This window comes from Cnephaeus nilssonii (genome assembly GCF_951640355.1).
Source record: "Cnephaeus nilssonii genome assembly, chromosome: 2".
Classification (NCBI taxonomy): Eukaryota; Metazoa; Chordata; class Mammalia; order Chiroptera; family Vespertilionidae; genus Cnephaeus; species Cnephaeus nilssonii.
Genome location: NC_137073.1, coordinates 11,744,031 through 11,768,046, shown reverse-complemented (window position 1 = coordinate 11,768,046; position 24,016 = coordinate 11,744,031). Strand labels below are relative to the sequence as shown.

The 24,016-nt window shown below is 45.1% G+C and overlaps 1 protein-coding gene across 1 annotated transcript in view; it reads right to left on the bottom strand.

Annotated features, from left to right (window-relative positions):
* The window catches only part of XPO6 (exportin 6), a 129,417-nt gene that overhangs the window by 28,844 nt on the left and 76,557 nt on the right, over positions 1-24,016 (bottom strand). The window contains exons 10-14 of the mRNA XM_079784684.1: positions 16,346-16,454; positions 14,737-14,829; positions 13,323-13,392; positions 4,538-4,697; positions 161-253 (exon numbers count right to left, since the gene is read on the bottom strand). Coding sequence (XP_079640810.1) covers positions 161-253; positions 4,538-4,697; positions 13,323-13,392; positions 14,737-14,829; positions 16,346-16,454 — 525 coding nt within the window. The remainder of the gene's footprint in view (positions 1-160; positions 254-4,537; positions 4,698-13,322; positions 13,393-14,736; positions 14,830-16,345; positions 16,455-24,016) is intronic.

The following is a 24,016-nucleotide window of genomic DNA, read 5'->3' as shown; positions in this document are numbered from 1 at the left end:
TGCCCCCGTGTATACAATCAAACAACCTTTCCCTCTTCTAGGTTTGGAAGTGGGAGTTTCACTCCTCTTCATGGCAGCCACTACTGTTTCTTTTTATCTATAAAAGATTTGGGGCTGGAGGACATTTCCTGAGAATATAAACATCTAACTCTGTACTTACACATCAATGAGATCAGGTTTCAATACTGATGGCACAGCAGTTTCAATGTTGTACAGTTTTATCTGAGATCCATACAGAGTGACTTTGACCAACCTGTTGGCAAAGAAGAAGGTAAGAAAAAACATTCAGCTATGGACTTAAATAACACAGACAGACAGGTACCAACAAAGGTCTAAGAATAGAGACCAGACCTTCAATCTTATCCCAAAGATATAATCTGAGATGTGCACAAAGATTTATATACAAAGATACTAACTAAACCACTACATATAGTATCAAAAATTTTTGAAAATAATATAGATATCCAACACAGAGAATATACTCTCATATACTACATACAATAAAAATGATTACAATGGAAATTTTTGTTATGTGTATTTTACCACAATAAAAAATTTTTTTAAAACGTAAATGTTTGCCCTAGCTGGTCTGGCTCAGTGGATAGAGCATCGGCCTGTGGACTGAAGGGTCCCGGGTTCGATTCCAGTTAGGGGCACAGGCCTGAGTTGAGGGCTCAATCCCCAGTGGGGGCGTGCAGGAGGCAGCCGATCAATGATTCTCTCTCTTTGATGTTTCTTTCTCTCACTCTCCCTTCCTCTCTGAAATCAATAAAAATAATATATTTTTTAAAAGTGTTTCAGGTGGATAGATATATGATAAAGAAAATATAGCACTGTTTAAATGATGGGTATATGGGTCTTCCCTATATAACTACACAATGTTTATGAATATGTGAAAATATTCATGATCAAATTCTGGGGTGGGAGGCAAGAGTTTCTAGAATTTAACTGAGGTATTTTTAACTTGAAGCACAGTTATTTCAGGAGCAAACTGCTGAACCCACTGTTGCCCAAGGGCTCACTGCATAAAATGAGCATGAACTACAATAACAAATAGCCAGCTCTACTGGGAAGTAGAAATGCCTCTGTCATTAGAGACAGACTTTCCTTTGAGTCGAGGGGAAAACTGGAGACCTGGCTGAGTTCCCTCTGTGCCTGCTGTCAGAAAACTGAGCTGGATGCCAGGGAGGACAGCATGTGCTCTTCTTCCTCAATCCAATGGTGCAGGGGTTCCCCAACTTCACTGACATAAGGAACAACTGGGGAACTTGTTACAAATGCCAGCTCCCTGGTGCAACCCCACAGACCAACTATGCAGTTGTAGAAGGGTCTGGAAACATGCGTCTCTGAAAAGCACCGAGGCTCTGGTGCATGTGGACCATGCTCTGAGAAATGCTTCTCTCGGATGCAGAGAAAAAAGAGGACTTTATTAGAAATCCACAGCTTAAGCCACAAATTATGCAGGGCTGGGGAGCAGACAGAAAGGGGCACTGCCAGTCAAGTCAGTCAAGAAAGTGAGAGTGAAAGAGCCGAGGGCTCCCAATCTGGTCCTGGGAAGGGTGCAGATGATCATTGGAAATCAGAACGGCACCTCCCCGAAGCAACGCACCAACGTGGACCTGGTATCTAATGCTTTCTCTCCCAGTGTCTTACACTCACACAGCAGGTGCACAGTTCACTGGCATTATGTATATTGACACTGTGCAGCCACTGAACCTTTTCTTCCTCTTTCCAAACTAAAACTTGTACCCATTAAATAACTCTCCATACCCCCTAGCCCCTGGCAACCATCATTCTTTTTTCTGTCTCTATGAATTTTACTACTCTACATACCTCATATAAGTAAAATCATATAGTATTGGACTTTGCATTCTGTTTTTACATTACACAGCATTCTTTAATGATGTTCATCACTAAAAATTGACTTCTAGATGTGTCTGTTTGGCAGGGTTTAAAAAAAAATTTTTTTTATTGATTTTTAGAGAGAGAAAGGGAGAGGGAGAGAGAGAAACATTTATGTGAGAGAGAAACACCGATCGGTTGCCTCCTGCACACACCCCAACCGGGGACAGCGCCTACAACCTGGTTATGTGCCTTGACTGGGAACAGAATCTGCCACCTTTTGGTGTACGGGACGATGCTCCACCAAGCCACACTGGCCAGGGCTGTGTAGCAGTTTTATTACTAGGTTTGTTTATGTAACCTCTAAGTTGAAACACTGCTAATCACACTGGCTATTAAGATCATAACAAGGAGCCTTCTCTCACACTTTGTTTTAAATTGAAGACAAGATAGCTAAATATCTTTAGTACTGAGCTTACAAACCTAATCGGTGTAGAAAGATATGTGTGTAAGGACCTATGAAATAATGATTCAGGATCTATGATCAATCATCTCACTATGAAGTTGAGATGACTGATATCATTCGATATATATTCCTCGAGTATAAATTTTAAAAACTATAAAACTTCCGACAGAAAGAGACACGTTCTATCTGCGCTAACAACCATCGCGGGAAATGGGCCTGATGCGAGAGGAGGGAAGAGCACTCCAGAAGTAGAAGCTCTGTGGTTGGAAAGAGCATAGTTTTTGGACTCAGGAAACTGGTTAAAGTCCAGGTGCTCCCTTTCATGAGCTGTGATCTGAAGCAAGACATTCACCATCCCTGGCCACAGTTTACTCACAGATAAAGTGACAATATTTACCCCTCAAAGTATAGAATGAAAAAGAAATGTGCATAAACACCTTTGAAAATGTCTTACGACCGTATGCTGCTTTTATTATTAATAATGTTAATCTGGATTTTAAAGATTTATTTCAAATTCTTAGTTACCTCTGCTTTTAACAGTTAAAGAAAAGCTGATATGCAGGTAACTAGGCTTGGAGCCTGACTCCCCCCTCAGGGTGCTATCAATGGCACGGTTACTGGGCCAGTGAAAGCCGCAGGTGTCTTGACTTTGGGCTGGATCCATAGCTATAGTTTTGATCTAATCAACTCACAGGTTCCCTGAAGCAATATTATCACTTAGTATCAAGGCTGTAACTTCTTTTGGAGGTTTGTTTGTTAATCCTCAGTCGAGGATATTTTCCCATTGATTTTAAGAGAGAGTGGATGGGAGGGAGAGAGGAGAGAGAGAGAGAGAAAACAACATCGATTTGAGAGAGACACATTGGTTGCCTTCTGCACTTGCCCCTACCGAGGCCGGGGATCGAACCTGCAACCCAAGTACGTGCACTTGAGAGAAAATTTAACCCTAGACCAGTGATGGCGAACCTATGACACGCGTGTCAGCACTGACACGCGTAGCCATTTCTGATGACACGCGGCCGAGGATGAAACATTTGCTGCTCCTGAGGATGAAACATTTGCGACTAGAGTCTTGGAGTTAGTTTTTTCCTCAAAGTGACACACTACCCGAGTTATGCTCAGTTTTTTGGCGAAGTTTGACACACCAAGCTCTAAAGGTTGCCCATCACTGCCCTAGACCCTTTGGTGCACAGGCCAATACTCTAACCACTGAGCCACACCGACTAGGGCCAAGGGTATGACTTTTTAAGTGTAGGAGTTCGTGAGCGTGGTGGGGAGCTTTCACTGGCCCAGCAGCCGTGTCATTGATAACACCCTGAGTGGGGAGTCAAGCTCCAAGCCTAGGAGGAGGAGCGGGGAGAACTAGGGAATACAAAACGGTCCTCAAAAGCTGCATCTGTAAACCCTATGCAGGACCCAAGGGGAAGGAGTAATGAAAGGAGCCTAGTGGAGGAAAGGTCGGGAAGCACCTCTAAAGCCAGGCTTGAGGCTGCCCAGGTTTAACTCCTTAGGACCCTAACAGGATTAGAAAAACCAGTCCTACTGCCTCAGGACAGAGGAAAATCCCACCTCTGCCATCTGGCTGCCTACCTGGATAGTGTCTGCCTTTTATTAACTAACAGGCATTCCTAATGCCTCTCCATCCTATGAGGAAAGACATGAAGATTGACCTCACTTGGTTTCTTTGGAGGCTAATCCTGTCTTTGTATCTATTACAAGTTCTTCAATAAAATTATATTTATTATCTGCCACATGCTAGGCCCTGTGCGAAGTGCCTCATCTCATCTAACCAGTTTCCTGAGTCCAAAAACTATGCTCTTTCCAACCACAGAGCTTCTACTTCTGGAGTCCTCTTCCCTCCTCTCGCATCAGGCCCATTTCCCGCGATGGTTGTTAGCGCAGATAGAACGTGTCTCTTTCTGTCGGAAATTTTATAGTTTTAAAATTTATACTTGAGGAATATATATATATATATATATATATATATATATATATATATATATATATATACACACGAATGGTATCAGTCATCTCAACTTCACAGTGAATAAACCTAAAGATACTGTCCACTCCATTTTACACATAAGGAACAGAAGTTCCGAGAGGTCCAGTAATCGCTCCACATTCTTTTTACACACGCAGAGCCTTAACTGACCCAGCACCAGAGCAGAAGCTGGTACAACTGAGCTCGGGAGAGGGAATGACTCCATGATGTCGCTGCCAGCCTACCTCTCCACGACGGTGAGGGCATCGCTGAACCGCGCAGCAAACATGTCTCCGGTGAAGTACTCAGCTAAGCGGCCCACGGCCTGCAGCAGGGAGCTCAGGTCTCTGAGGGAGCAGTGCAAGCGCCGGCAGTCGTTCTCCGCGGTGATGTTCAGCCTGTGTCCTGGAACAGAGCACCTCAGGCAGGTTTTCAGGAAGAACGTGCTGTGGTGACCATGACAGACAACCGCTCACCCAGGCAATCTACACGTACTAAACCAACCCTTGAAACACAGGCTGCTTTCTGGGACTGAGCAGGGAAGCCAGACCCACATGCAGTCCAGAGCCAGAGGGAAGGACAGACAGCAGAGGAAGACAGCCGGACAGCCGGGGAGGGAGGGTAGCGATGTGCACCAAGCACCTATCTGATTCCTCCTGACCCTGTGAAGGATGGATGCCACCAATTTTACACACAAGGAAACATCCTCAGGGAGGTCTGGTAACTTGCCCAACCTGAGTCACATTTCCGGGGCAGAGCAGGTGTCCTAAGCTCAGTCTAAGCACAGGTGGGCGTCCAGAAGAGTGAGCAGCTCCCAACCCAAGCAAGAGGAGGACGGCCACGCTGCCAGCCAGAGGAGCCCAGGGAACACACCGGACCAGGAGGCATTTCTGTCATGCTGGGTCATGTGAGAGGGAACACTGCCCCTCCCTCCTCTCTCCAGGTAACAAAAGGAACACAATGATACTCCTGAATGTCCAGAGGTAACCGACTCCCAGGGTAAACTTCTAAAACCTGCTGTTCCCCTGCACAGCAGCCACTCCTCAGGGCTCTGTGGGAAATAAACCCTGATGAAAAACACACCGAAGCCCGGCTGCAGTGGCTCAATGGTTGAGCATAGACCTATGAACCAGGAGGTCACGGTTCGATTCCCAGCCATGCCCGGGTTGTGGGCTCAATCCCCAGTGGGGGGCGTGCAGGAGGCAGCCGATCCATGGTTCTCTCTCATCATTGATGTTTCTATCTCTCTCTCCCTCTCCCTTCCTCTCTGAAATCAATAAAAAAGTAATTTAAAAACACACACACACACACACACCCGGGAAGTGGATGTGGTCATGGTACAGGCCCAAAAGGAACGTCCAAAGAGCCACATGGGCAGGTTTTGAATTAGTATAATAGCCCCTCCTCTCCCTGTATGCACCTGTCTTCATCTTCCACTCCATCTCCCACCAAGTTCCACTTGATCACTAGTTTTCAACGTATTTGTTGCACTTAATATCTAGAACTAGGTACCCTTAGATATACCTAAGAACTAGGTTCTTAAATATTTTAAGTATGAAGAGAAACATTCTGTCTCTCTTAGGCAGCTTAAAAGTATTATGCCCAGCCCTGGTTGGCCCGAGAATTGAGGGGTCGCAGGTTCAATGCCCAGTTAAGGGCACGTAACTGAGTTGCAGGTTTGCTCCCTGACCCCGGTTGGGGCTCATGCAGAAGGTAACCCAGTTGATGTGTCTCTCCCACATCAATGTTTCTCTCTCCCCCTTACTCCATTCCACTCTCTCTGAAAAGCAATGAAGGGAAAAGGTATTGTTCCCAGGCCTTGCACTCTTCCCCTCTGTCCCCAGCACTGCCCCTTCCCTCCTGCCCTTCAACCTCTTCCTGGACACCTCCACTGGATGATGAAAAGCCCAATCCCTCTAGAGGGAGACTTCCATCTCTGAACAGCTTGGTCAAAAACACGGGACCCTGGCTGGTGTGGCTCAGTGGTTGACTGTCAACCTATGAATCAGGATATCATGGTTTGATTCCTGGTCAGGGCACATGCCTGAGGCTGCGGCTCAGTCCCCAGTGGGGGGTGTGCAGGAGGCTGCGGATCAATGATTCTCTCTCATCATTGATGTTTCTCTGTCTCCCTCACCCTTTCTCTCTGAAGTCAATTAAAAAAACAAAACAAAATACAACAACACGGGAGGGAAATCTGTCTTCCTATAATTCCTTCTCATTACCCCTTGTCTCACCACCGGAGGGTAGGACACAAAACAAGCCTAAGCCTGATGACACACTACATTCTTGGGAGAGATGTGAAGACAGGGTACCATTCCTGCAAAATCTCCTCTTGCCTGAAATACATGCCCAGGGTCCCTTCCATTACCCATGCCACCCTCCTTCTGAGAATCCTTGTCATCCAGGTTATTCCCCTCTATAAACCTGCCCTAATCTGTCCAACATGGAATAATACCTACAAAGGAAAAACAGCTCGGAACTGCTATGTGTGAGTTTTATTAAACTACTAGAGGCCCAGTGCACGGATTCATGCACTTTGAAAGGAAATATTTTAATATCACTATTCGCCCTTTCTCTCTAATAGAAGTGTCAACCAAATTCACAATCAACAATGACAGATGGAAACACATGTGTGCGGTGGGCGCCAGCAAGAGCTTTATATGTATCGCGCATGCGCGAGTCAACTTAGCCTTTTTTTTTTTCCTTTAAAAAATATGGAACGCTTCACGAATTTGCATGTCATCCATGCCCAGGGGTCATGCCAACCTTCTCTGTATCATTCCAATTTTAGTAGATGTGCTGCCAAAGTGAGCACTAGCCTTTTTATATATAGAATAAACTCGCTTAATTAGACCTGCTTTCTGATTTAGCTAAACTTTTTCCAGCCCAGTGAAGCACCCCAACTTCTCTTTCAGGTAATTGTCAGGAACACAGCAGTAAATATCAACACAAAGCAGATTATTATTGTAGATCATGCAGGGAGAACAAACGGTAAAATATATAACTGTATCAGTGTTTGACTATATTCTGCACAATGAGAAAACCTGAAGTCATTTTCAAGTTCCACCATTTCTTCTTTTCAGTCGGGTCAAGTTTCTAAACTTTCTAAATCTCTGTTTTCTGGCTAATGAAAAGAAAATAGGATTCTACAAGGAGGCATGGATCAGACTGTCAGGCCTCAGAGGGAGGGTAGGGGAGGGTGGGGGTAAAGGGGAGAGATCAACCAAGGGACTTGTGTGCAAGCATATGAGCCTAACCAGCGGTTAATGACAACAGGGCGGTGGGGGCATGTGTGGGGAGGGGTGTGGGATGGGAAAGGGGGGATGAGGACAAATATGTGATATCTTAATCAATAAAGAAATTTAAAAAAGAAAAAAAAAAAGAAAGAAAATAGGATTCTACCATGTCTCCTATCTACCTAATCCAGGACTTCTGTGAGGATCAAATGAGATGAGGCATGTGAAAATGCTTCACAGACATTTGGTTAAAGTGTAAAATGTTTCCACCTGGCTATAAAGCAAGTTGTGTTCCTGGGCTGAAGAAACTCCAAGGAGGCTAGTTGCTAGGGAGAGGAAGAAGGGCATTGCTATATGACGCATTTTGCGCCATGGGGTCTCGCCAGCATTGGCTGCGATTTGGTGGGCTGTCACTCTGGGGTGGTGGTGGGGCCTGTCTCCCACTTGGGGGAAGCCAAGTGTTGGTTTGCTGGCACCAGGTCCACAGTGCTATTTCTTTGTAAATGGCCAGTGTGCATCACCGCAGCTCCTGCATTGAGCGTCTGCCCCCTGGTGGTGAGTGCGTGTCATAGCAACCGGTCTGGTGGTTGGAGGAACACTTAGCATATTAGCCTTTTATATAGAGAGAGATAGAAGTTTGAACCATATGAAATTGCTGACATTTGACCACTTCTGACCTAACAAAACTACAATTCCATATAATTCAACTTAACACATATGTGCCATCTAAGGTGCATATTAATAAAAACTGCAGCTGCTGTTTCCTGCTCTGTCTGCATGGCAGACAAACACACTGGCAGTAAGCACCACTAATCCAAGTCCTCGCCCTCCCCTAGCCTAGAAAGCGCACACCACCACTGCCACTGCATCGTGCAAGGCGCCACCTCAACTTGAGGAGGCAGGCCAGGGTTCCCACTGGGAAAAGCTATTCAGATCCACCCACATTTTCTTCTGTTTGGCTAAGGTTGGATTTCTCTCCAATATCAGACAGCTGCAAAGTGGGACCTTTAGGAGAGAACAGGTTTTTGAGAGAAAACGTCACAGCTACACTGAAGTCCTGTCTTCCACAAACCAAGGCCCCCTGAAGCTGTCCAGATACGCTGTAAGCCACATCCAAAGAACAGCTCCCTGTCAAATCACCGCCCTGGATAGAAACCTAGTAATCTTATGTGTAATTCAGTCCTGTTTGAGGGGCTGGGGAGGTGGAGGTGTGAAAATTAGCATTTGCAGTATTCTGCCCCAAGAGAACAAACGAGTCATAAATGAACCCCAGGGGAACAAAGAATAGAAGTCCAAAAATCTTACATAGTATTCTACATGAAGCAATCTCTTAGGCAGGAAAGTCTGCATGGCTAAACAGAAAAGCTAACGGGGTTATTACTTAGAGCAGAAATACCACTCCAATGAGTGAAGATGTCATCGAGCAGTAGCATAGCCAGATACATACAGAACAAATACTTCAAGGCCATGTAAGGACACAAATGCAATACAAGGGGCACACTCACAACGAGAGGTTTCTCAAACCACCAATGGGGGAAAGACGAACAGCAAGGGGAAGGCACCTGAGGGGTGAGAGGGCACCTGAGGGGTGAGAGAGCACACAGTAACCCATCTGCTGTGGCCACACACTCTCCATGAACTTCACTGAGGAAGTGGAAGGAGGGAGAAGTAGAGTAAGAATGAGACCCATCCACATATAGGCTCCAGAGAAGATGCTAGAATTAAAGACTAGCTAGATAAATGGGAATGGAAAAGAGGGCCATTGAAGAAAGGATACCAGGGTTTCTGTTATGAGGCAATAGGCTAACTAATACAGCATAGCATGAAGGTTATTTGAGGGGTGAATGGCCATGGGAACTAGGGACAGAATGTACTTAGAGTCCCACTTTTTAATAGCCTTTGCACTGGAAACTTGGCTTTTGAGCCACTTAGAAATGAGGGAATGCTTCATCATGGATAAGAGAGCTCGATTTAAAACAAGAAAGAAGTATTTCTCTGGCCTGAGAGGTTTGCCATTGGATTACACACTAAAGATCAGGCTAGGAATGAGATTTCTAAGTGATCTGGAAGAGCCAAGCGCACTGTGAAATTACCAGTAAATGGGCTTCAATGAGAGCAGGTATATGGTATTTTATATACGGAAAAATAAATCAGATTATCTTTCTCAGAAGAGCAGCTTTAAGTTATCAGCTGTGTCTCAGAAAAAGGACTTAAAAATCACTGCAGATTTTTACCTGGAGACAAATTCAGTATAATGTAAAAAAGTCAGCTATAATTCTAAAAGGGAAACTCAGGGATCAATCCTGTTTTTAGGTAGGGGAGAGATACATACTCCATTTTTTTATTTTTAAGATCAATAATAATGTCTTCAGGAGATTGACTACCTTCTAGGAGAGACAACCAGGGCACAGTTTTCCCAAGAGTGAATTCTGGAAAAATATGCAGCATTTGTACAGTCAAATGATTTTCAATAATATTGACAGCATATTTTACAGAAATGTTTTCTTTAAAAAGTGGTCGTTTTTAAAGTTCTGTATAAGCTGTCCTTATCCTATCAACAAAACCAGGGCCTATACTTGGGACATGCCAAGTCCCATCAACCTCCTGGGGCCCAGTGAATTATTTGGAAGCTAATCTAGTCATGGAAACAAGCCGTCACAGGCCACCAAAAAGGGCAGTCTCAGAAAGAGACTCCCATGGAGGCTCTGCCATGAATAACAAGTTCGCCCAGAAGCTGGGCTGCACTTGGGCAGCTCTGTGCCAGGCTGAAACAACAGTTACACAACAGAGGTGCTGCTGGCCAAGGCCAGGCATGACTCCTCTAAGGATAACACTGTCAAATGACTATAGCAGATGGGGGGAGGGGCACAGGTGTGCTTATAAGCACAATATAACATTCAGGTGACATAATGAATGTCAGATTTTAGTTAATTCAATTTTTTATCATTCCCCATTACAGCATCTTGAGACTAGCACTAACAAGCTATGTGGCTTTGGAAAATTAACTTATCTGAACATCGATTTCCTCCTTTGTAAGACAGGAGTAACTAGTATTAGTGCTTACACCTTATAGGGCATGAGAGAATTATCTATACTAATAAAAACCTAGGTGGCCCTCGCACGACGCCCCCATGTTGTCACAAGATAGCCGCCCCTGCATCGTCACAAGATGGCCGGCAGGGGAGGGCAGTTGTGGACGACCAGGCCTGCAGGGGAGGGCAGTTGGGGGCAACCAGGCCGGCAGGGGAGGGCAGTTGGGGGTGACCAGGCCGGCAGGGGAGGGCAGTTGGGGGTGACCAGGCTGGCAGGGGAGTGGTTAGGGGGCGATCGGGCTGACAGGCAGAAGCGGTTAGGGGCAATCAGGCAGGCAGGCAGGCAAGTGGTTAGGAGCCAGCAGTCCCAGATTGTAAGAGGGATGTCCCTGAGGGATCGGGCCTAAACCGGCAGTCGGACATCCTCCAAGGGGTCCCAGATAGGAGAGGGTGCAGGCCGGGCTAAGGGACACCCTCCCACCCCTGTGCACAAATTTCGTGCACTGGGCCTCTAGTATAAAACTAGTGGCCCAGTGCACGAATTCATGCACATTGAAAGGTAATTAATTAGAAGAAATATTTTAATATCACTACTCGCCCTTTCTCTATAGTACAAGTGTCAGAGATGAAAGAAAATTAGTAAAATGTATATGAAAATAATATATAAATTGGTTAATAAATAACATGATAGAACAACAACAAAGATATGATATAAAAACAAAAACATGATATAAAAACAACATTAATAAAAACAATGACTGATAAATTGGTTAAACTTATTCTAATATCTCCCATTAAGAGTAAAAACACTTTCAGAGTGCTTGACTAATTTCCCTTGTGATGAAGTATATATAACTTTAACTTTAACGTCACATGCTTTTCGAACTCAAGAGAAAGCAACATATAACTGACCATGTTCGAAAACGGGTTCAGGTAGGAATATTCCTACTCTGTCTAGAATTTGTCCTTGTGATTTATTAATAGTCATAGCAAATGCTGGCATCCTGGGAAACTGTCTTCGAATTAATTTAAATGGGAGGCCAGTGTCAGACGGGGACAAATCAATTCTTGGAATCAGAACAACCTCTCCTTCTGCAGATCCTGTTAATACTTCAGCTTCGATTATGTTAGGTCGCAATCTTTTGATAATAAATCTAGTACCATTACAAAGACCCCATTTCTATTAAGATTTCTCAGTGGCATGATGATTACACCTACTTTCAATTTTAATTTATGACATGGCATTCCCGAAGGAGTAATACTATTAAGAAATTCAATGGAAGCTTTTTACGTATCGCACATGTGCGAATCAACGTTTATTTTTCAACTGCCAGTATGCGTCATATGTACCAGCCAGTCGGTCAGTCAGACGGTTGGACAGTCGGATGGGCGGACGGTCAGTCACTTAGCCTTTTATCCTATACTAGAGGCACAGTGCACAAAATTCATGCACTGTTGGGGTCCCTAGGCCTGGCCAGCAATCAGGGCCTATCGGGGAGTCTCGCCCAGTCCCGATCTGGACCAGGCCAGCCAGGGCCTGTCGGCTGCAGGACAGGGCCTGCCAGACAGGGGGAGGGACGGGGGGGGGGAGAGACAGCGGCAGGTTTGCCGGCTGGGGGATAGCATGGGGGGAGGTTGGCTGGCCGTGTGAGGTTGGCTGTGGGAGTGCACTGACCACCAGGGGGCAGTTCCTGCACTGAGCATCTGCCCCCCTGATGGTCAGTGCATGTCATAGCAACTGGTCGACTGGTCATTCCAGTTGTCAAGTCATTCTGGTTGTTCAGTTGTAAAGGTCACTTAGGCTTTTATATATCCTATATAATAAAGAGCTAATATGCTAATTAGACCAAACAGCAGAACGACCAGTCGCTATGACACACGTTGACCACCAGGGGGCAGACACTCAATGCAGGAGCTGCACTGTGGTCAATGCGCTCCCACAGGGGTAGGGCCCTTAGCACAGCGGCGGTGGTGGGAGCCTCCCGCCTCTGCAGCAGTCAGACATCCCCCAAGGGGTCCCGGACTGTGAGAAGGCCGGGCTGAGGGACCCTGTCCTTCCCCCCACCCCCACCCCCGCCCTGCCGCAAGTGCACAACTGTCGTGCACCGGGTCTCTAGTATATATAGATAACATAAGCAAAATATAGTGCCAGGTACATAATGCGTGTTCTACAAATGAAGGTTACTATTATTACTATTAATAGAATAACCAAAGGGAAAAAAAAAACGCTAACCCTAAACCCCAACTAGGTGAAACCTGTAAATGGCAGGCCAGAGCCTTTTCCACTAGCTATGGCCAGAGGCGCGCAGGGCCGCTTACAACAGGAAAGCTAGCATTTACTAGCATCAGCATGTTCCACCATAGTTTGCCTGCTTTGAGTTGCTTCTATGCGCTACTGGATTCTAAATACCAGAGAAGAAGGAGTCCGTCACAGCAAAGTCCAGAGTTGCTTTTTCCTAGCATACTTGCTGGTTTAAAAGACATAACGACATTCTATTTGCTAGGGTTTTCAAAAAGCTCTACCCTTTTGCTCCAAATTATCTCCCCTCACTCACTGAAACACCTCTCTGGAATATATTGTCAGAGCCTCATCCTTTACCTCCCCATCATGATTTCTTTCTATTAACAAGTTGGGGAGACAATGCTGCAGGGAAGTGGCAGTAGAGAGAAAAATCATGTTCTGACAGCAAAGAAGGAAATAATTCAATATTAGTCCATTTTTTACATGTGGGTTAAATTAGAAAATAAAACCAGTTTACCTGACCCTGAAGTAACTATAAACTGCTGTAACCCCAGATAAACGTCTAAATTGTCCTGAAGAACTGGGAACTGAAAACAAAGAAACAACAATTAAAAAAACAAAACATAAATTTTGCCATTAAAACAGCCCATGTACCTCTGGGAGGTGGGGAGGTGGGGCGGGATAAAAACTCTTCTCTGGAAACCTTACGTGCCCTAAGAAGAGGTAGCTCCCCGCATCCCTAACAATTTCTATAACTGAAACCACCATCAGTTTGATACTTTTTTAAAACAAAGCAGTAGATGCTGGGTATGATTATGATGTTCCTAAAAGAGGACTTCAAGCCCCAAATGATCTGATCCTTTTAGAGTTCTGAGACGGGCCCATTCCCTTCAAATCCAAGGTAAACCTACCCTTGACAGAAATACAGATATGCCTTTATTCAACCGCATGGCAAAGTGAAAAGACAGGCCAAATTATTTGGAAGTCATTTTCCCTTACTCATTTAGCAGATAGGACCTTCATAACCAGAGCTGTATCTTTTCTTTCTAAACTGCTATTCGCCACTAAGATAAAGATAAAAACTTTAATGTGGCAAATCCCTAAGAATGGCAAGTGACAAAATGGCAATCTCCATAGAAAAACATAAGATACAATGCAAAGCTGACCCCAATAAATTACCTTGCCTTTGAAGGAGAGAGGCTTAATGAAATCTCCTCAGAAAAGAGGTATCACTTAATCAGTGAAATCAGTCCTATGACTGAAGAATCTAGCACATAAATATAGGCAGGAGTGCCAGCAATTTGCCAAGAGTGGGCTTTACAATGGCTGGCTTTTCAGGAATGTAAGTCATATAAATAAACCTTCTATTCGACCCGGCCACTTTCGAGCTACTAATGAAGGCATTAGTAAAGTTCATATTATAGACAAGCATTTAGGAAGGAAAAACAGGGCTTCCCAAAGTTGATCTAATATGTTTGGGGGAAATATTACCATTTGATCAATTTGAGGATTGGGTATAGTAACTATTACTTTCCGCTTAGAATATACACTGAGTGGCCAGATTATTATGACCTCTGAACGCATAATAATCTGGCCACTCAGTGTATATCCTATATAATAAAAGGCTAATATGCAAATTTCCCCCTCGACCAGGAGTTCAACCAGCAGGCAGACCAGCCAACCGCCCATGTCCCCTCCCCCTGGCCAGGCTGGCCAGATGGCCGGACCCCACCCATGCATGAATTCATGCACCGGGACTCATACACACACACACACACAGTGGCCAGATTATTATGTGTTCAGAGATCATAATAATCTGGCCACTCAGTGTATATCTTTTTATAATACTGGTGAGCAAAAAAGCCTTACTGCTCATCCTATATGTGCAGGGAAATCATTGGGCTCTTTATCCCCCTCCAAACGTGAGTTACCAGTGTTGAGAAGGCGTGTGTGGGAAGGAGCTCCATCACTTTGGCCACTACCTCCAAGCTCTGGCGTAAGTACCGCTGCCACTCTGTCTGCTGCTGCAGGGGAAACACAGATGGGTCAGCCCTCCTACAGGCAGGGTCCTGTCATTTTCCCTGCCAAGCGATCCTCAGCCTCACTCTTAGACATACCATCTTGAAGAAATGGCAAATGATGGAACCAGGTTATTTGGTACTTTAAAAAGGCCAAGCTAAAAGATATTTTTTAAAAGTATCATTAAAAGCTTTTTCCTAAAAAAGAGATGATCCCAATGGACACAGACACTAGGGGGTGAGGGTATGAACAAGGGGGGGGGGGGGGCAATGGGGAATAAAATAAGGACACATATGTAATACCTTAATCAATAAAGAAAATTTTTTAAAAAAAGAGATGATCTGAGAATGAACTACTTTTTCCCCTACAGTCATAGGTATAGAGATAGAAAAGCTACTTGTGAAAAAAATGCTCGTGTCCCCTTTCGCCCAGCCCAGCTATAGGAACTGGTCACTCATTCCTTCTGAGACAGGCCAGTACTGGGTTCTGTAAGTATCACTAAGTCAGTGCCACTGAAGTATGGTCTACAAACAGGCAGCATCGGATCTCCCGGGGGTTTGTTAGATGTGCAATGCCGTGAGCCACACCTCAAACCTCCTGAATCAAAATCTGTTTAACATCTGTGCCAGTCACTCTTACCCATGCTAGAATATGAGAAAGCATTGGCCTAAGTCATACAGTTAACAAGAAGTGAAGCCAAAGTTTACTAAGCAATTAGCATGTACCAGGAATGTAGCCAGTCCTTCTGCATATGTTACCCTCACACAACTGTCAACACAGATATACCTCCCCCTTTTGGGAGATGAGAAATTTAAGGTTCAGAGAAATTCAACGCCCTGGCCTCTGTCTCCTTCATGGATTCAAATCCAGGCCATCTGATTCCCAGTACAGAGTACAGAGCTCTTTCCAACCCAAACATGGCTACCCTCATGGTCTTGATTATGCCACAGGCACTGCTATTTTGAAGCTATACCAGTGACTTGACAATTTTGAAGTGCATGGTGGTTAAGGAAAAAAACCACTAGAGTTGTGTCCTTAAAGACATTTTCCTTATCAATGTGGGACACCAGCATCAATAAATTCAAAACTGATTTTAAGAAATATCAGTTTACAAAATATACTCAAAAGATATTTCCTTTCATTCTAGCCTTATCGTTTAAGTATCTCTTTCACTATTTCCACCAGCATCCAACTAGCTTTTATTTGTTGCCCAGAGTGGGGAGTGGAGGTGTGGGTGCCAGGCAGGGAAAATAGGAGGGATACAGAAGTCTTACACTTTTCACTGAACAGATGTACTTACATCTCTAGCCCACATAGGTAAAAATGCCTGTAAAACTTTTTTTTACAGTTAATGAACCCAAAGAGACGGGCAGGATATAAATTTCAAATGAACAACTCAAACTGTAAGACTACTCTGGCTTAAAATGTCTCCAGAGCCAAGGACTGGCCGCTCCAGGTCTCCATGCTGATTCACACCACAACATGACAACCAGGAAAGGCCAACAAGGGCGTGCTGCTTACATCGTCATCCAGAGTCTCGTCATCCAACTCCTCCAGCTGGGCCTGGTTGTATCTGAACTGGATTCGATTCAATACCTCGGAGAGCAAGAGGACTAGGGCGTCTTCGTACCTACGTGTGGGGAGAAATCAACATCAGGTGAGAGCAGGCTTTTAGCCTCAGACGTCAAAAAGGCATCCTGCACTGTGAAGGGAATGGCGTCCGTGTGTTGAGTTACCGTACACAGAAAGAGCATCTAAACTAAACTAGTGTCTGGGCTGGCAAGTGTGTAGGTGAGTGCGGAGCAGTAGCAGGGTGTTCTTTATTTAACTATGCTCCGGCACCTTCTTGCTGGACGGACCCTTTTAACATCTATAATGTCCTTCTTCTTTGTCTCTGGCAGCGATTTTTGTCTTCAGGTCTATTTTGTCTGACATCAGTGTAGCTACCCCGACCTCTTTTGGTTATTGTTTGCATGAAATATCTTTTTCTATCCTTTTTATTTCAACCTATCTGTGTCTTTAAAACTAAAGTGAGTCTCTTGTAGACAACACAGAGTTGGACAAACTTTTTTTCACCCATTTTGCCAATTTCTACTTTTTAACTAGAAGTTAACCCTTTACATTTAATGTAATTACTGATAAGGAAGGAGTTCTGCCATTTTGCTGTTTTCTCCATGTCATATCGTTTTGTTTCTCAATTCCTCCATTTTGTGCTAAATAGATATTTTCTAGTGTACCATTTTAATTCTCTTGTTATTTCTTTTACCATATATTTAATTTTATTTTTCCATCCCCGTTTATCTCCTCTATGTCCTCTTTCACCTCCACCTCCATAACCACCACACTGTAGTCCAAGTGCATGAGTTCACTCTTTTTTTTTCTTTTTTACTTAATCCCTCTACCCACTCCCACCCCACCCCCCGAGCTATCTGCCTGCTCTCTACTTATTAGTCTGTGTCTAATTTGCTTGGTAGTTCAGCTTGTTCATTAAATTCCACATTTGAGTGAAATCATATGGTACTTGTCTTTCTCTGTACCATATATTTTCTCAGTGGTTGCTCTGGGGAATTGCAGATACTACATATAAATATCAATTAATTCAATGATTCAATCCTTTTAACAACTGAGAGAGGTACGTGGTATTAATGGTATTCTTCTGATGAGAAAACTACAGTTGACAGAAGTTAAATAAATTGCCCAAAGCTAGCTGAGTTGAATCCAAGGCTCCCTAACTCAACATCCCATGTTCTCTCTACACATAAACCACCAATGGGCTTTGAGCCTGCTCCACCCACTCCCCCAAACCTACTCCTTTATTTTTCTTTAAATCCTCACCCAAGGATATGTTCTTCATTGATTTTTTAGAGAGAGAAAAAAGAAGGGGAAGGGGGAGGAAGGGGGGAGGGAAAGGAGGAGAGGGAGAGGGAAGAGAGGGGGAGGGGGAAACATAGATGGGCTGCCCCCTGCACATGCCCTGACCAGAGATCGAACTCACAACCCAGGTATGTGCCCTGACTGGGACTCAAACCCACAACCTTTTTGGTGTACAGAATGATGCTCCAACCCACCGAGCAACCCAAGCCTGCTCTTTAATCAGTTTTAACAACACATAATCTAAGGGAAAAAATGGCAAGAGCCTGGAGAAACCCTGATGCACAACAGTTGCTAACTCAAAAGCCAACAAACCACTAATTTTCGAGAACAAATCATGTTGCTTAAGTGCTTGCCTATCCTGAAATGTTTCTCAGATAGGATCAGGAATTGCTCCCACTCATAAAGCAAGCCATCATGCTGGTCATTCAGCTCTCAGCGCCAACCTACTCTCCAGACTGTGTGATACTGGACCTGAGATGACACAAAGCACACTTCTTCTCAGCCCACCTGGCTCTCTCAACAGGGTGCAGAGGAAGACAGGGCGGGGGAGAGGAGGAGAGGAGGGAGAGGGACTCCGTCTTCCTATGGGCTTGCTGACCAGCAGTGTCACCCCAACAATAGTCATCTGGTGGTGACACCTGTTCCAGTTTCCAGCTTCCGCACTCCCAGAACCAGCTCATCGTACACTCTCAGAAGTGACAGTAGTGGCCAAACTATTCTCTCTCCTCGAAGGATTGAGTCCCCGCTCCATGGGCCCCCCAGGAGCTCCTGTGGCAGTGGGGTAGCCCTCTGTCCTCAGACACATGAGCGCTAGCTGCCTGGGTTCATCTCTCTGATGAAGATTTCATAACCCCAACCTCTTTCCTTTGGTACCCCTCAACCTAGGGGTGGAGTTGCTTCCTATAGTTATCATCTGTTATCTCAGGGTTCCCCTTTTTTTCCCAGTCCTCTAAAACCAGTTTAATCAATTTCCTACACTAAATTCTTAAAATAATCTAGTAATCTCTGTCTTCCTGATAGGACTCAGTCTATATATGTGAGTACTAGGATAACAAGATAACCCAAGTTGAATGATATCCAGTGTCAAGATCAAATACAGGCCATCTAGTCTAAGAGTTCCAACTTATGTGATGAGAGTGTTTGTAAATGACTTCAAAACCTAGATTACATTGGTAACTAAACATGGCCCAGAGAAGAATACTGGCAGGGAAATCAGTAATAAAAAGGCAACATCTATGGGTAAAATGGCAAGAGAATCAAAATCCCAGCCACAGAGATCAGACAAGAAGAAAAAATCAAAGGCATCCAACTTGAAAAGGAGTAAGTAAAATTGTCATTATCCATAGAAGACATGATATTGTACATAGAAAACCTACAGACTCCACAAAAAAACTACTAGAATTAATAAATGAGCCCGGCAGGTGTGACTCAGTGGTTGAGCATCGACCTATGAACCAAGAGGTCATGGTTTGATTACCATATAGGGAATATGCCTGGGTTGTGGGCTCAATCCCCAGGGGATGTACAGGAGATAGCCAATCAATGATTCTCTCTCATCATTGAAGTTTCTCTCTCTTTCCCTTCCTCTCTGAAATATATATGTATGTTTGTGTGTGTGCCTGTGTGTGTATCCTATCCTATATAATAAAAGCCTAGGTGGCATCACACCCTCACGCAACATCGTCACAAGATGGCTGCCACGACTACTCCAGCCATGAAGACAGAAGAGAAGCAGTCCAGAGATGGAAGACGCTGACGTGGCCTTCCCATACTAGCAGGTAGCAGCTGTGTATCACTGCAGGTTGCCCAGGACCAAACCAGAAAGAGTCGGACCTGCATTACCACCATTTGTCCACCATCCAGAACTGTAATGTCAGTGCTGACATGTACACATAAGGAACTGTTGGACATTGAAATTGGGTCTCAAAAGAACTGTTGGCCCAGAAAGAAACTCACTACAGACTGATTCATTTGCCTGTCACCATAACCATTATTGCTTGTCTCATTTTCGGTTCTTATAAGTGTATTTCTAATAGCACATGATCTCACTCATCAAGGGAAATAATGAACAACAGAGATTGATGAACAAGAACAGACCCAGAAACAAGGAGGCATGGATCAGACTGTCGGGCCTCAGAGGGAGGGTAGGAGAGGGTGGGGGTAAAGGGGAGAGATCAACCAAAGGACTTGTGTGCAAGCATATGAGCCTAACCAGCGGTTAAGGACAACAGGGGGGTGGGGGCATGTGTGGGGAGGGGTGTGGGATGGGAATGGGGGGATGAGGACAAGTATGTGATACCTTAATCAATAAAGAAATTTAAAAAAAAATATTTGAGAATGCAGCTAAAAAAAAAAAAAAAAGATGGCTGCCACAAGATGGCCACCACAAGATAGCGACACGCACAGCAGAGGCGGGGCCCAGTGGCCGCTCCGTGCAGTGAGACCTGGGGGTCCTGTGGCTCTGCGTGGTGCGGAGGAGGCTGGTCCCACTGTCTCTGCCGCCTCGCACAAAGGAGGTGGGTCACAGCAGGGGAGGGCAGTTGAGGGTGATCAGGCCAGCAGGGGAGGGCAGTTGGGAGAGATCAGGCCAGCAGGGGAGGGTAGTTGGGGGTGATCAGGCCAGAAGGGGAGGGCAGTTGGGGGCCATCAGGCCGCAGGGGAGGGCAGTTGGGGGCCATCAGGCCAGCAGGGGAGGGCAGTTGTGGGTGATCAGGCCGACAGGGGAGGGCAGTTGGGGGTGATCAGGCTGGCAGGGGAGGGCAGTTGGGGGTGATCAGGACAGCAGGGGAGGGCAGTTAGGGCAATCAGGCCAGAAGGGGAGCAGTTAGGCATCAATCAGGCTGGCAGGGGAGTGGTTAGGGGACAATCAGGCAGGCAGGCAGGCAGGCAAGCGGTTAGGAGCCAGAGGTCCTGGATTGTGAGAGGAATGTCTGACTGCCAGTTTATCGGGTCTAAACCGGCAGTCAGACATCCCAGATTGGAGAGGGTACAGGCCGGGTTAAGGGACAGCCCCCAGCCCCCATGCACAAATTTTGTGCACCAGGCCTCTAGTATAATAAAAGGCTAATATGCAAATTGACCGAACGGTGGAACGACCAGTGACTATGATGCGCACTGACCATCAGGGGGCAGATGCTCAACAGAGGAGCTGCCCTCTGGTGGTCAGTGTGCTCGCACAGGGGAAGCGCCACTCAGCCAGAAGTCAGGCTCATGGCTGGGGAGTGCAGCGGCGGTGGTGGGAGCCTCTCCTGCCTCCGCGGCAGCGCTAAGGTGTCCGACTGACGGCTCCCGGACTGCGAGAGGGTGCAGGCTGAGCTAAGGAACCACCCCCCAGTGCACGAATTTTGTGCACTGGGCCTCTAGTGTGTGTGTGTCTGTGTATGTGTGTGTGTGTCTGTGTATGTGTGTGTGTGTGTGTGTGTGTGTGTGTGTGTGTGTGTATCTAATCTAATAATAGACAAATATGCAAATTGACCACACCTTCGCTACGCCCAAGCCACGCCCACCAGCCAAGCCACGCCCACCAACCAATCAGGACGAATATGCAAATTATCCCAACAAAGATGGCGGCTAATTTGCATACCGCGACAGCGTAGAAACAAGCCAAGAGCTGCAGAAGGGAGCAAAGCTGCAGAGAAGCAAGCAAGCCGGGGGGAGGAGAAGGGAGGAGCAGAGGCGGTGCCGGGGGAGAAGGAAGTTGAGCAGGCGGGGCCGCGGGAGAAGGGGCGGGGCCGGGGGAGAAGGGAGGAGCAGAGGCGGGGCCAGGGGAGAAGGGAGGAGCGGAGGTGGGGTCAGGGGAGAAAAGAGGAGAAGAGGCGGGGCCAGGGGAGAAGGAAGGAGAGCGGGCTGGGGGAGAAGTTAGAAAAGCAGGGGGGCTGGTGGAGAAGGCGGGGCGGGGGAGAAGGGAGGAGCGGAGGCGGGGCCAGGGAAGAAGGAAGGAGAGCGGGCTGGCGGAGAAGTTAGAAAAGCAGGGGGGCTGGCGGAGATCGCAGGGCGGGGGACAAGGGAGGAGAGCAGGCAGGGTGGGGTAGAGTGCAGCAGGAAACCCTATTGCAGGATTTTTCCTGCAACGGGAACACTAGTATATATATATATGTATATATATATATATACATATATATATATATATATATATATATATATATATACATACATACATACATATACATACATATATATATGTATATGTATATGTATGTATATATATTAATCCCATTTACCATTGCAACAAAATAAATAAATAAATAAGATACCTTGGAATAGCCCTAGCCGGTTTGGCTCAGTGGATAGAGCGTCAGCCTGCGGACTGAAGGGTCCCAGGTTCAATTCCAGCGAGGGCACATGCCTGGGTTGCAGGCTCAACCCCCAGTAGGGGGCGTGCAAGTGGGCAGCCGATCAATGATTCTCTCTCATCACTGATGTTTCTATCTCTCTCTCCCTCTCCCTTCCCTCTCTAAAATCAATAAAGAATTTTTTTTTTTAAGATACCTTGGAATAAACCTAACCAAGGAGGTAAAAGACCTGTACTAGGAAAACTACATGACACTGAAGAAAAAAAAATAGAGGAAGATACAAACAAATGGAAGAATATACTGTGTTCATGGATTGGAAGAATTAACATCACTAAAATGACCATACTACCCAAAGCAATCTATTAACATCTAAAAGGAAATTTAAAGACTTTGAAGCTATTTGAAGACTATAAAAAAGTAATAGAAGTAGTGGATAAAAGAAAAAAAAAAGTTTAGTGGAGTCATAAGAGTAGGGTCTTAATCCAATAGGTCCAGTGCCCTTACATGAAGAGGAAGTGACAAGAGAGCACATGTATGCTCCCTCTCTCTCCCCATGTAAGCACAGAAGAAAGGCCCTGAGAGCACTAAGAGAGAAGACAGCATCTGCAAGCCAAGAAGACTCCTCACCGGAAACTGCATCGGCCAGCACCTTGGTCTGTGACTTCTAGTCTCCAGAACTGTGAGAAAATAAATCTCTGTTATTTAAGCCACTCAGCCGATAGTATTTTGTTAAGGCAGACCTAGCTGATTAATATGGAGGGTAAATGTCAGTAAGAAAGAAACCTGGAACTTCAAGAATGAAGGAAAAGCAAGAGAATAGGCAAATGCATAGGTAAATACAATAAACTATTTCTCTCCTGTTAAGATCTTTAATATATGAATGCTTAACAAAAGCAAAAACTGAACATTGTCTGATAAGGTTTTTCAATGTACACAGATGTTAAACATATGACAACCTCAATACAAAGAAGGGAGAGTAAAGGATCAATATGCTGCTAAGGTTTCTACATTACAATTGAAGTGATAAAATGTAAGTGCAAAGTTAGGTATATATTTTGCAATGCCAGAGCAACTACTAAAAAAACTCATATAATGAGATATAGTCAAACATTCAGTAGATACATTAAAAGAGAAAACTAAATTTGCGTGCAACCAACACAGTCTCAAATGAAGCAAAAACTGATGAAACTGAAAAGAGACTGACAAATCCACCATTACACTTGGAGAGCTCACCTCTCTCAGTAACTGATAGAACAAGCAGGATAAAGACAATATGTAGAATGCCATCGACCAGCCTGATCAATGACTGACATTTATAAAACACTTCACCCAACTACAGGAGAATACGTACTCTTTTCAAGTGCACAATGAACAATCACCAAGAAGACTAGCTCATAAAACAAACCATAACAAATAGAAAAAAATGGAAATCATGCAAATTATGTTTTCAGTTCAAACTAAACTTGAAAACAACAAGATATATGGAAAATCTCAAATATTTGTAAATTAAACAGAGGAAATCTCAAGAGAAATTTGAAATACACTAAACAGCCCTGGACAATGTAATTCGGTGGTTGGAGAGTCGTTCTGTGCACTGAAGGGTTGCAGATTTAATTCCAGGTTAGGCACATACCCTGGTGAGGTTTTGATCCCTGGTTGGAACACTGCATGAGGTAACAGATGGATGTTTCTCACATCAATCTTATCCTTTCTCTCCCCCCCCCCCCCCCCCCGCCTCCCTTCTCTCTCTAGAATCAATGAAAAACATATCCGTAGGTGAGGATTTAAAAAAAATATATAGCCTGGCCAGTGTGCTAAATGATCAGAGTATCAGCCCACTCACTGAAGGGTACAGATTTAATTCCCAGTCAAGGGCACTACCTGGGTTGCAGGTTCATTCCCACCTAGCCTCTCCCCACTCCCCCAGCCCGTCAGGGTATGTGCAGGAGGCAACAGATCATTGTGTCTCTCTCACATGTCTGTCTGTCTGTCTTTGTCTCGCTCTCTTCTCTCACCCTCCCTTCCA